Genomic DNA, 12262 nt, shown 5'->3' on the forward strand with positions numbered 1-12262 from the left:
ACAACTAAATGTAATACAAATTAAATTAGGAAGAAAATTTCACTCTTACAAGCCGCCCACGTAAATACTGGACACACTGAAGGTACCCGTGCGAAGGCCAGCTGCTACTTGATATCCTTCGTAGGATTCATCCTCATCACTCAGCAAAGACTGATGGATTCGTTCCCTACATCGTCAAAACAAACTTCAAAAAGTACTGCTCGAAAACTTCTTGACAGCATTCTGCCACTCTCTTCAAGTCGTTCTATGAATTTTTTTGAAAAATGCTACGAAATGCTACGATAAATGGTACGCGAAGTACGATATTTCGTGACGTTTCCCGGGACACAGCGCGCGAAGTACGATATTTCGTGACGTTTCCCGGGACACAGCGCTCCACAGAAAAGTGACCTGAGGCAAAGCTCGCCCGCCTGAATGTGTGGCCGTGTCACCTCCCGGTATTGTACTACTCCCTGGTTCAAATGGTCGCAAGACCGGGACTCTGCCAACCGGGTTATGGTTGTAGTCAGGAGCACTACGCGTCCTCGCCTTGTAACATGCTGTCAAAATCGAAAAACAGGTTCCTTCTTGCAGCCCCTACTCTTCCCATTGTAGTTCTGTCCTGCTACTTCTCTCCTTTCTTCTTACGTGTACTACCAAGAGTTCATAGCCCCGGGGGTTATGAACTCTTGGTACTCAGTCCGTGCGCCAGGCCACTGAGTGGACCGTTTTCATTTTCCTGCATGTACTGTACTAGCTTGTGTCTTTTATAATAGTAAAACAAAAAAATAATATAATACAGCTTGGTGGATGGTGCAAGGGGGTCAATTGATTCTGAATCCTGTCGGATGATGTCAGTCTAAGCATTGCCAAGTACAGTAGTATCATGTATGGTGAAATGAGCGGGAATAGCCAAAGCTTCGGGTTAGCAGCACAATGACCAGGGATTAGGTAGGAGGCTGGCATTTTGCTGAGCAGACAAGAGAAAGCGACCCTTGACCAGTGGAATACTGTATTGCTATTGGGCTCCTTTCGTCTCAGAGAGCATAGCTTATAGACGTCCATAAAAGGAGGAAGTGCGAGTAGTACATTGTGAAAGTACAATCATGTACATGTTGCAAGAATGATAATTATAATCCAAAACTGGTAACACCAAGAGTACATAAACCATGTACTCTTGGTAACACCAGTATTTATATAGATAAACCTTGTTGTAGTTCACGCAATTGTTAGATTGACAGCATGCTAGCATGAAACAAGACTAACCCCCTAGCATAACGGGGGTCAGAACCGGGTGCTATACCCATATGGTTCAAATGGTCCGCAGGGACCGGGCTCTGCCAACCGCGGAAGGTTGTTATGTAGTTAGGTCACTGTTTTCGAACACAGTGTCCTCATCCTTGTTTCATGCTGTCAATCTAACAAGTTTTATGTAGCAAGAAGCAAGAGTAGATCTACTCTGGCAAGAAGGCAGATTTCAGGAAACATCACAGCAGATCTGAGCTGAGTAGGTATTTTACTACTCAATTCTGATCTGCGCTAGCGCTGCGGACACGGAGTTCAGGGTTCAGACACAGAGCAGACCGCGTACCGCGCCGATGCCCGTACAACATAACATGCGACGTGTTCACGCTCACGACACGGCACTAGTCGGTAGCGCGGCCTCGTGCGCGTGGGCACGTGGATATCTATACGGTAAGGTACGGTTTACACGAGGACGAGGTACGGCCCGCACTGCAGTACTGCCGGCCGCAGATATATCTGTACGTGATTTAGGACGCTGATCGCGCTGAGCCAGCTTGGTGGTCATTTTTGGATTATTTTCATTTCCGTCTTGATTGAGTGTTGAGAACAAAATGCGACATTTCTGGTGAAGGTTGCAACAATCTATTTTATCAACGGAAATTCCAACCTCAGTACATATGTAACGTAATTGTCACCGGAGTAGAGAGATTTTTCGTTTCGTTTATGATAGGATTGGACAGGTGAGCGATGTCGCAGGCCGGGGAAGAGCGCCTCCAGCCGGCCGAAATCACCGTAATCGGTACGTGCTAGATGACGACGAAGTGATGTTGCTACACTGTATGTGACGCCTACGATGGCACTTTGATTCTCGCATGGCCTGCAGCCAACCGTGTGCATGTCAACTATTACATAGAGTAATACCCATGCGAATGATACCTGCCAAATGTTTGTCTTGCAAAAATCGGATATACAAGACTAGTACAATCAAGAGTACAAAAACTGTTTATGGACTCTTGGTACAGTGTAGAGGCTATGACATGAAATGTGTCCGAATACCGTGCTGCTCAATGAAATCCAACCGAGTGAGCCAGGTTTGCGGCCTGCACCAGTGAACATCCAGTGTTCACAGGCCTGGGGCAGTGTGACATTGCACTGCTTGATCGGATTTCACTGAGCAGGACTGTGATCATAACAATCGTCTGTTCTCAGGCACTGGAACGATTGTGTGTGTTTCTACACTGAGTGTTGATTTCTCTTGTTGTCTTCCTTGCTTGTCCTGTGTTCACGCACGCGTACACACACGCACACACCGTGTCGACTGTGCTATGCATGGCTCATCGATTGCTGTGTATCGAATGCGTCATTGGAATCATCATGGGTTGTTGATGATGATGATGTTGAACAGTATCGTCAGCCAGTGGCTTACCAACTGGGAAAAGTGGTACGTGTTCAATTTCCACTTCTTCTTGTGTGTTCGAATTGTTATCATTATTATTGCAAATAACGCTGAGTAACTACACGATGTATCAAAACCAGCATTTGCTTTTTGGAAGGATTCACAAACACAAACAAACACCATGGCTCAATGTAACTGCACATGCTTTGGAAAGCTGCTTCTATTGTCAAGTGCGAGTGGCAATGTCAGAAAGACGGTAGACTGTGTTTGAATAGCTAGATGTTAACCTATTGTAGTGTGTGGTCAGCCCCATCCAGTGATGATCTCACACTACATCATTAATGCGCAATGTAAACCACCTGTTTAGCAACCATCAGAGGTGTCGACATGCATATTACTATGGCCACATGCACACACACGGATGCACGTGTGCGTATATGCACATGCACACCCAAACATATATGTATACACACACACACACACACACACACACACACACACACACACACACACACACACACACACACACACACACACACACACATACACGTACACGTACACACTAGTAAAATATGTCTTACTCCAATCTTCTATGTCACGGAATCCATCTCTTCAATCAAGAAATAGAAGCATACAACCTTACAAGGCAAAACAATCAGTTTCAGTTCACGGAAAGTACAGATACAGAGAGAAAGAGAGACTGAGAGACGAGAGACACACACACACCACACAGAGGGTGAGAGAGACAGAATGAGAGAGAGAGAGAGAGAGAGAGAGAGAGAGAGAGAGACAGGGAGGGAGAGACAGACAGACAGACAGACAGACAAACAGACAGAATTCTGACATCTATGCTACATTCCAGCTGACAGTAAGCATGTGTAGATGATGTGCAGATTATGGAGCAGCTAACACGTGCAACAGGCTCTGTCGCTTCAAATATCGACCGTTTAGGTCTAGTTATTTCGATTCTGCACCTCTTGGAAGCCACCCCCGGCACCAGTGGTGATGTTGCACCCGGGTCACCTTTTCGAGATGCTGTTTATATTTTGTAAAAGTAACATAAATAGCCAGGCGTGTACTGTCTTGGACATTGAAATCCAGTCGATTGACCGGGGCTGGCGCCTTCAGTGCGTACAGAACAGTGCACATGTTGATCCGATGCGACCAGCGCTGCAGCGCGTAATATAATGTCATGCATGTGTGTACTGCTTATCCACGGCTGCATGGCCAGCACCCTGGGGCCGCTAGACGTGCGACCGGATTTCCATGTCCACGGCAGTACTTGCTGAAACCAACATGAAAGCCAGGCATCTATACAAGTCAGTCTTAGTGTAACCTGTGTGTGCGTGTGTGTGTGCGCGCGTGTTTGCTTCTCGTGTCAGGTCGATGTAGAGCCTCTGTAATATTCGGTGTGGGCAAGACCAAGTTTCGCACTCAACAAATCGACAACGCTAACCCAGTGTGGAATGAGAGATCTATTGTGTAAGTTGTCTTCTCAGTGCCCTTCTGTCTGTCTATCTGTTTGTCCATCCGTCTATTTATCTGTCCGTCTGTCCATGCTTGTGTATGTGTGTGTCTCCGTCTCAGTAGTAGTCTCTATCGTCCTCCCTCTCTTACTGTCCATGTGTCTGCATCCTTTATTTGCAGTTCTGATGCTGTGTGTGTGTGTGTTTGTGTGTGTGTGTGTGTGTGTGTGTGTGTGTGTGTGTGTGTGTGTGTGTGTGTGTGTGTGCGTATGTGTTTGTGTGCGCGTGTTTGTTTGTGTGTGTGTGTGTGTGTGTTTGTTTGTCTGTGTGGGTGTGTGTGGGTGTGTTTGTGTGGGTGTTTGTCTGTGTGTTTGTCTGTGTGTGTGTGTGTGTGTGTGTGTGTGTTTGTGCGTGTGTTTGTCTGTGTGTGTGTGTGTGTGTACTTTCTATTTGAAGTGTACATACCTGTTAACCATGGACTGCTTCTGGCTAGATTAACTCTTGTGTAATCAATGGTGCTAGTGAAGCTTTTATCAGGTCCACTCAGATTTAGCCACTCACACTAGTAGCAAGTATTACCTTCACTGGGGGCAGGGGTAACTGCAGTTGGATCCCGGAACGGATACCCTGATGCCGTCAATCCTTTTTCTGCACCTTGTCCTCACCCACTTACTGAGGTGTGGTGAGCCCATAAGTGGGATCATTTTCAAGTCCACCCAGAGTTTCGGGGATTTCAGGGGCTGTCGGCCGTTGGGCAGTTCAATAACCAATTGAGTCATCTTTCCAAGGTCCTTTTTGAGTCTCTCTCCCCTCTCCCGGGGAGACTCACGTGACCAGTTTTGGCAGTGAGCAACAAGTACAGTACAGTACAGTGTGTGTGTGTGTTTGTGTGTGTGTGTGTGTGTGTGTGTGTGTGTGTGTGTGTGTTTGCATGCATATTATGTGTGTGTGTGTGTGTGTGTGTGTGTGTGTGTGTGTGTGTGTGTGCGTGTGTGTGTATTCATATTGAATTATTCCAACCTGTTGGAAGGCCACCATCTTGCCCAAGCATTTGGAAGTTTGGACTAGTTTCGGCTCCACAATCCAGTGTGTCGTTACTATAATAGCTTTCATGGCTGAGGTTGTTGGTATGTCTGTTGGCTCTGGGTTCCCAGTACTCAGTAGCCGAGGCTGGTTGGTAAAGTAACTCCAATTTCACTTCAAGGTACCAGTGCATATAGTGTCTGCTTCTATCAAAGCAGCGTGCTGTCTATACTGGTTACCCCAGCAAGTGTAGGGTGTGCATAGGTAACTGTCTTGGCCGTTTTATGCCGATGTACTCCGTGTGGTGTAGACCAGGTGTGCATTGGTGGTCGATTCACATGGCTTCGCCAGTTGTGTGGGTTAGACAGTTATATGGCGCAAGTCTTGATATGTCTCATTCAGATCTTGTTCGCTATCGTTGCTATAAGAGAAAATCTGTGGGTGCACATCCAGTGCATTTGCGGATTTGTGTGCTTCTCTTGCGACGGGCGTATACATGGTACACGGTACATGGTATTCATATGCTGTGCATATTCATTTGCTGCACTGCATTCCTATGTTTGTGTGTTTGTATGCCGTGTGCTTGACACCTGCAGGCCAGTGAGTGAGACAGACTCCAGTCCACTTGTATTCACAGTGACCAGAAAGGAGCGTCCCCTCGGCGAGGTCTCAATACCCCTGGCAAAGGTACGCACCGTCGTTTTCCAGGGTTTCTTAGTTTGGGTGTCCTGCAAGTGCATTGCAAATACTGTACTAACAACAAGAAGCTGGAGCATCGAGCACTCTACTGCGCAGCCTGAAACCTTTCCGTTTCACATGGCGAATGTACTCTATAAGCGGAAAGTTTAACTAGCAAAAAGTAACATTTTTAAAATTAAAGGGGACGTATACCCTAAAATCAAATTTTCACCAGTTGTAGTCTTCGGGGTGCTGAGCCGAATGGTCTTGGTCCGAGGACGCTGAGACGCTCCCTTCCTCCTTTATTCCCAATCGAACTCGCGCACTTCCACCGGAACTGGGTGACTGCGCCCTACTACATGTAGATAGGGATTTGTATGCAAAAGTCACTAAAAACGCCGTTTCGTTCTTATAAAAGCGCGGATGACCGCGATTGGTCCATATGTTGTAGTCTTTTGGCTGCTGAGTCGACTGGTTTTGGTCCGAAAAGGCTGCGATGCAGTGTTCGGCCCATATTCCCAATCGAACACGGTTGACTAAGCGGTCACGTGCTCATTTACAGCCTGTTTGGGCCCGTTTATGTCACTCGAGTTGAACCTTTGAACCAGGGAGTCGTAAAGGCCTCTTACGACTCCCTGCTTTGAACCTTTGAGTTGAACCTTGATGTGAAAATTGTGGCCTGCAGCCATGGTGACCAGGCGACTGGTGTACGCATGAGCACGTGACCGCTTACTCAACTGTGTTCGATTATGTCACTCGAGTTGAACCTTTGAACCAGGGAGTCGTACAAGCCTCTTACGACTCCCTGCTTTGAACCTTTGAGTTGAACCTTGATGTGAAAATTGTGGCCTGCAGCCATGGTGACCAAGCGACTGGTGTACGCATGAGCATGTGACCGCTTACTCAACTGTGTTCGATTGGGAATAAGGGCCGAACGCTGCATCGCAGCCTTTTCGGACCAAAACCAGTCGACTCAGCGGCCAAAAGACTACAACATATGGACCAATCGCGGTCATCCGTGCTTTTATAAGAACGAAACGGCGTTTTTAGTGACTTTTTGCATACAAATCCCCATCTAGTAGGGCACAGTCACCCAATTTCGGTGGAAGTGCGCGAGTTCGATTGGGAATAAAGGAGGAAGGGAGCGTCTCAGCGTCCTCGGACCAAGACCATTCGACTCAGCACCCCGAAGACAACAGGTGAAAATTTGATTTTAGGGTGTACTTCCCCTGATAACGTGCAGAAAGTTTAACGACGGCTACCTGGCCACCCATCTACATGCGCATCTTTACACAGATATCTCAAACCTGGATCGGGATAAAGTTTCTACAAATGACGGAAATAATTGGTCGTTAAAACATAGACTTTGTGACTCGTTAGACTTTCCAGTTTTACAGTGCCGGTGCTGCTGCTGCTGCTGCTGCTGCTGGTGATGCTAGTGCTGCTGTAGCTGCTGCTGGTGGTGCTGCTGGTGGTTCTGCTTCTGCTGCTGCTGGTGAATCTGGTTGTGAGTGTTGTTGCTGTTGTGGCTGTTGTTACTCCTGCACAGGTTCCGCTGAAGTGCACCAAGCCGACCACCATAACGCTGGCAGCATGTCGCGACTGTCCTTCACCAACGGGTCAACTGTCGTACGAGTGCTGGGTCACCAAGCATTACCCGGGCAAATCACCGTCTCTTCTCGGTGCGAGCAACAACAATCTTGGTGACGGCATGGGCAATGTCGGCGAGATCAAGCGCAGCAAATCCATGAAGAACCGCGTTGGCTCTTCGCTGCGTAGCAGTCTGCGGCGCGGCAGTGAGGGGCAGAAGGTACTTTAGAACATGTTATTTTCGATGTAACTTTATTTTCACTGATTTCGGTAGAGAAACCAGGCACCTAAATTTGACTTACACCTGAAAGGCACTAGAATATGCACTGTATATGTATGTGAAGGGAATGTTGGTCACCTAATTCTAAATTACACTCGAAACCTGTTAGGTCCCTGGCACCGAAATTTTAATGCACCTAAAATTACACGAAGTTGATTGTTCCAACTAGGAACACACGCTTCTTGCCGAACTTGACACTTGACTGACTCATGACTGCCATCCGGAGCACACGAGGAGCATGTTGCACCTTCCTCTCGGCAAACCTGCAAGAAAGCACCACTCCCTGCTCAATACACAGTGTTTCGGGGAATTCACCCCTCATCAGTTGAGCTTGAGTAGGCTGAGGAAGATTGTGCCTGAAAAGCACCACTTATATACTGCTCTCCAGGCCAAACCATCACCAGGTGTACAAACTTACAGAGACGCTTTGTTTCCAGCGCGACAAACACCTCGTGAAGCCCCAGGTAGCAGCGTGAGTCAGAGTCGCTCATGGAGTTGTGCTAAACAGACGTTGAGAGCCAGTATAGCTATTCACAACGCTGTCACCTCCAACAACTAGTCGCACGTCCGCGTGAGGGACAACAATACGAACTTAGAAGTTGCGACTTTGGCTTCCCCGAACACTGTGTATTGAGCAGGGAGTGGTGCTTTCTTGCAGGTTTGCCGAGAGGAAGGTGCGACATACTCCTCGTGTGCTCCGGATGGCAGTCGTGAGTCAGTCAAGTGTCAAGTTCGGCAAGAAGCGTGTGTTCCTAGTTGGAACAATCAACTTCATGACTATTACCGCCGAAGTCGCAGGCATAGGGGAGGGGGAAGGGGGGGGGGGGGAGGGTGTCTTGAAATTGTCACTGCGCTTAGCCTCTGCACTGGCAAGATACCACGTCTGATGGGCCTGGATTCACCAATAACTCTCTCTCTCTCTCTCTCTCTCTCTCTCTCTCTCTCTCTCTCTCTCTCTCTCTCTCTCTCTCTCTCTCTCTCTCTCTCTCTCTCTCTCTCTCTCTCTCTCTCTCTCTCTCTTCTCTCTCTCTCTCTGTCTCTGTCTCTCTCTCCTCTCTCTCTTCTCTGTCTCTCTCTCTCTCTGTCTTCTCTCTCTGTCTCTCTGTCTCTCTCTCTCTCTCTCTCTCTCTCTCTCTCTCTCTCTCTCTCTCTCTCTCTCTCTCTCTCTCTCTCTCCTCTCTCTCTCTCTCTCTCTCTCTCTCTCTCTCTCTCTCTCTCTCTCTCTCTGTCTCTCTCTGTCTTCTCTCTCTGTCTCTCTCTGTCTCTCTCCGTCTGTGTGTGTGTGTGTGTGTGTGTGTCTCTCCCTCTCTCTCTCTCTCTCTCTCTCTCTCTCTCTCTCTCTCTCTCTCTCTCTCTCTCTCTCTCTCTCTCTCTCTCTCTCTCTCTCTCTCTCTCTCTCTCTCTCTCTCTCTCTCTCTCTCTCTCTCTCTCTCTCTCTCTCTCTCTCTCTCCCCTCTCACTCACTCTCTCTCTTTTCTCTCTCTCTCTCTCTCTCTCTCTCTCTCTCTCTCTCTCCTCTCTCTCTCTCTCTTTATCGTTCTCGTTCTCGTTCTCACTACATTCCACGTGTTCCATTCTATCTATGTTACGTGTTTTCCCCGTAGACTCTCGATCCAAATGGGCTGAGGTCAGCGGGCAAGACTTCACCCACATTGGCATCATCGGCTGAGGATGTTACACGTCAGCCTGCACGCCTTCAGGGTGAGGTGGCAGCCAGTTCGTCCGTGCCCTGTACTCCAGAAGTGCCCAAATCCTTGCTATCACCCAATGGCACGCCGGTAGAGACGAGAACGCCTCCCAAGCGACGCTTCAGCTTTGTCAGGAGCGACGATCCAAAGAGCGCCGGTACCACCAGTCCTCAAGGCATGGCAAAATCCCAGTCCTCCACCGCCGTACCCCTTAAAGAAGCCGAGCCGTGAGTTCTCATATTACAGCCGGGTGCATGCAGTAGGCCTGCCACAAGGGTGGCGGTGTGTGTGTGGGGGGGGGGGGGGGCTTCTATGTTCAGGATGCAATCAGGCGCGTGGCCCGGATGGGGCACGGGGTACGTGCATCCCCCTAAAAAATTGGACCTGGGTTTAGCATGCCCATAATAGGAACGAACAGGCCAGAGTTTCACCAAGCCCAGCATGCCAATGTATACAGGTCTACTCTCCATATAACGTAATCTCTGGGACCACGCGAAAATTATGTTTTATCGAGAGTTAAGCTGTGTTCCCAACTGGCGCGTGGACGCGGTACGCTTGCGGTTCATACGTGGCCAAACGCGCACGCTCAGGCTTTCACAAAAAACAGCAATTCGACTCGTATTTAGGGCGTGTGGCGCCTTCGAGTACTAATGTTTTGACCCCGCCAGTGAAAGTGACTGGCATGTACGCTGGTACGCGCCTGATACGTGCTGAAAATTCCAACATGTTCGAATTTTCATTTGGGCGCGTTTGCGTACGCATGGCGCCCCAAAAGCCAGCAAAAATGCGCACAAACGCGTGGTTCCACGCGTACGCGCGCCAGTTGTGAACACAGCTTTACGGTATGTAGAAAACCGCGTGTAAAATACAAGATGCACCTCAAAATGAAGGGTATTACAAGGCGAGTTCAACCGTGCAGACATTAGACACACTATGCCACCATTGACAGGGAATAATTTAACCGGCATTGTATCGCAGTTTGCTACGTCATTCTTCTGAGGTGCGAAGCAACTTCAGAAATGTGTCGCAGAAAACTGCGATGTATGTTGATTTTTCACTGTACCCTATGATGCACAGTGTACATGCCGGGTGTGTCTCTTACGGATAAAATAGATGCCCGAAACTTCGAAAGTGCTGAGCTAGGCATCCTGGCACCAGGCTAGGTTTGCAACTAAGGTGTTACAGTGTACTTGTGGTCTGAGCTTGCACTCTGATCAGCTCTCCAGAAAGACAATGTTGTCAAGTGTTGAAGAAAATTGTTACACAACATATTTGAATTGCTAATCAAGTTTGATTTTATGTAGCAAAATCACTATGCAAAAGATTGTAAGTAAATTATTCCCTGATTGACGTCAGATACCATCAATGCCGCAGAATATATTATGCACAATAGGACTAAACTGGCTAGCTACGGCTACAGCTTGATTGTACCGCACACTTGAATCTACGTTGTATCGAGAGTGCGCACATCGGGGACCGCGCCGTAGGGTGCGTTATGCCGAGGTTTACGTTATTTAGGACTAAACTGGCCTAAACTGCTTAGCTACAGCTACCGCTTGATCGTACCGTGCACGTGAATTTACGTTGTATCGAGAGTGCGCACGTCGGGGACCGCGCCGTAGCGTGTGTTATGTCAAGGTTTATGCTACTTCCTCCGCGTCATTAAAATTGTCGCTTCGCACATCGCAATATTTGTGACTTGGCTCGTCTTAGACTGTCGGAATCGCTGTTTTCTGCGTTCGAACACTGGTGCGACCCTTCCTGCGCAATGTCTGCTTGTTACTGAAGCCGTGGTGGTCTCTGACTTTGTCGGGGCTCTCTTCCGCACCAAGCAATTTCATTGCGCTCCGCACTATTCGGTCCCAGAGCGCATTTCGTTTTCTGGAGTTCGTGCCGTCCCACATCGATCACGTGGGCATTTATCATTCCTGCAAGCTCGGGAATAAGAATCCTGGTATCTCTCCTGAATACGAAATGCTGAAGTTGACGATGGCAAGAACAAAGTGGTCTCAAATTCCTAAAATGCGCTACTTGTGGCGCATGTTGCTGCGATGGTAGCAGGTCTGAAAACACCAACAAAATCAGCGAAGCGCTTGCCAAGGAAAGAAGGTGCGGAACTGCTTACCCTATCCAGCTGGAAGGTCGCTACAGGGTACTTGAAAAAATGCTAGCTTTCTCTCATCGCCTGCCACCTGGAGGCATGGATCGCTTGAAAACGAAGTTTCTTGTCCTAAATTTGAACGCGCGTCTTCTTCAGCGTATTGTTGAGTGCTGAAGGGTCTGCCTCAAACTCTGATGAAGAGGTCGACCTAAGCTGCAAGTGCAGCGAAGCGGGAGGCCACAAACTAAAACTTGGTCCGTCGACAATGCTCTGCTTCAATTTCTAGCTGATTTCTTTGCCCTTCGAGTGGACAAAATAAATTCGAAAAATCGCTCTGGGAAGCGACAATTTTAATGACGCGGAGGAAGTATGTAGAATTACGTTGTCCAGAACAAAATTTGTATGGGAGTGATGCTGTTTCGGCGCGGGATTTGATTTCTTTTCGTACTAGCGAGGTTTATGTACAAGTGAGAGTTGTTATATCGAGAGCAGACCTGTACACGGTGTCTCAACGGTGCATAGACTGTAATACATGAGAAACAAGAACGAGTTCGGCGACGAGGCTGGCCCCCACCAGTTCTTCGGCAGCCGACGACAGTACTGTACGAGTGTAGACTGTTCGTTCTCAGTGTGTCTTGTGTCTAATTTTCATCATAGCCTAGGAGCTGTGGCATCATTCGTGATCCACAGCAAGAAGGCAGCAGTGCCTGTACCCAGGGTGAAGTAGAATAAAGACAACATAACATAATTTGAAACTCGGATGTTGAGCCAATACTAAATGTAGAAAGGAAAAGGACATAATATGGATACGAGTTA

General features: G+C 48.1%; 1 protein-coding gene across 1 annotated transcript in view; it reads left to right on the plus strand.

Annotated features, from left to right (window-relative positions):
- The first annotated feature begins 1806 nt into the window (after positions 1–1806).
- The window catches only part of LOC135818968 (uncharacterized), a 15134-nt gene continuing 4678 nt past the window's right edge, over positions 1807–12262 (plus strand). Inside the window, exons 1-6 of the mRNA XM_065332132.1 lie at positions 1807–2023; positions 2630–2665; positions 4003–4102; positions 5706–5796; positions 7337–7597; positions 9262–9572. Of these exons, the coding sequence (XP_065188204.1) occupies positions 1972–2023; positions 2630–2665; positions 4003–4102; positions 5706–5796; positions 7337–7597; positions 9262–9572 (851 nt within the window). The 5' untranslated portion in view covers positions 1807–1971. The remainder of the gene's footprint in view (positions 2024–2629; positions 2666–4002; positions 4103–5705; positions 5797–7336; positions 7598–9261; positions 9573–12262) is intronic.

This window comes from Sycon ciliatum, chromosome 6 (assembly GCF_964019385.1).
Source record: "Sycon ciliatum chromosome 6, ocSycCili1.1, whole genome shotgun sequence".
In the NCBI taxonomy this organism is placed as follows: domain Eukaryota; kingdom Metazoa; phylum Porifera; class Calcarea; order Leucosolenida; family Sycettidae; genus Sycon; species Sycon ciliatum.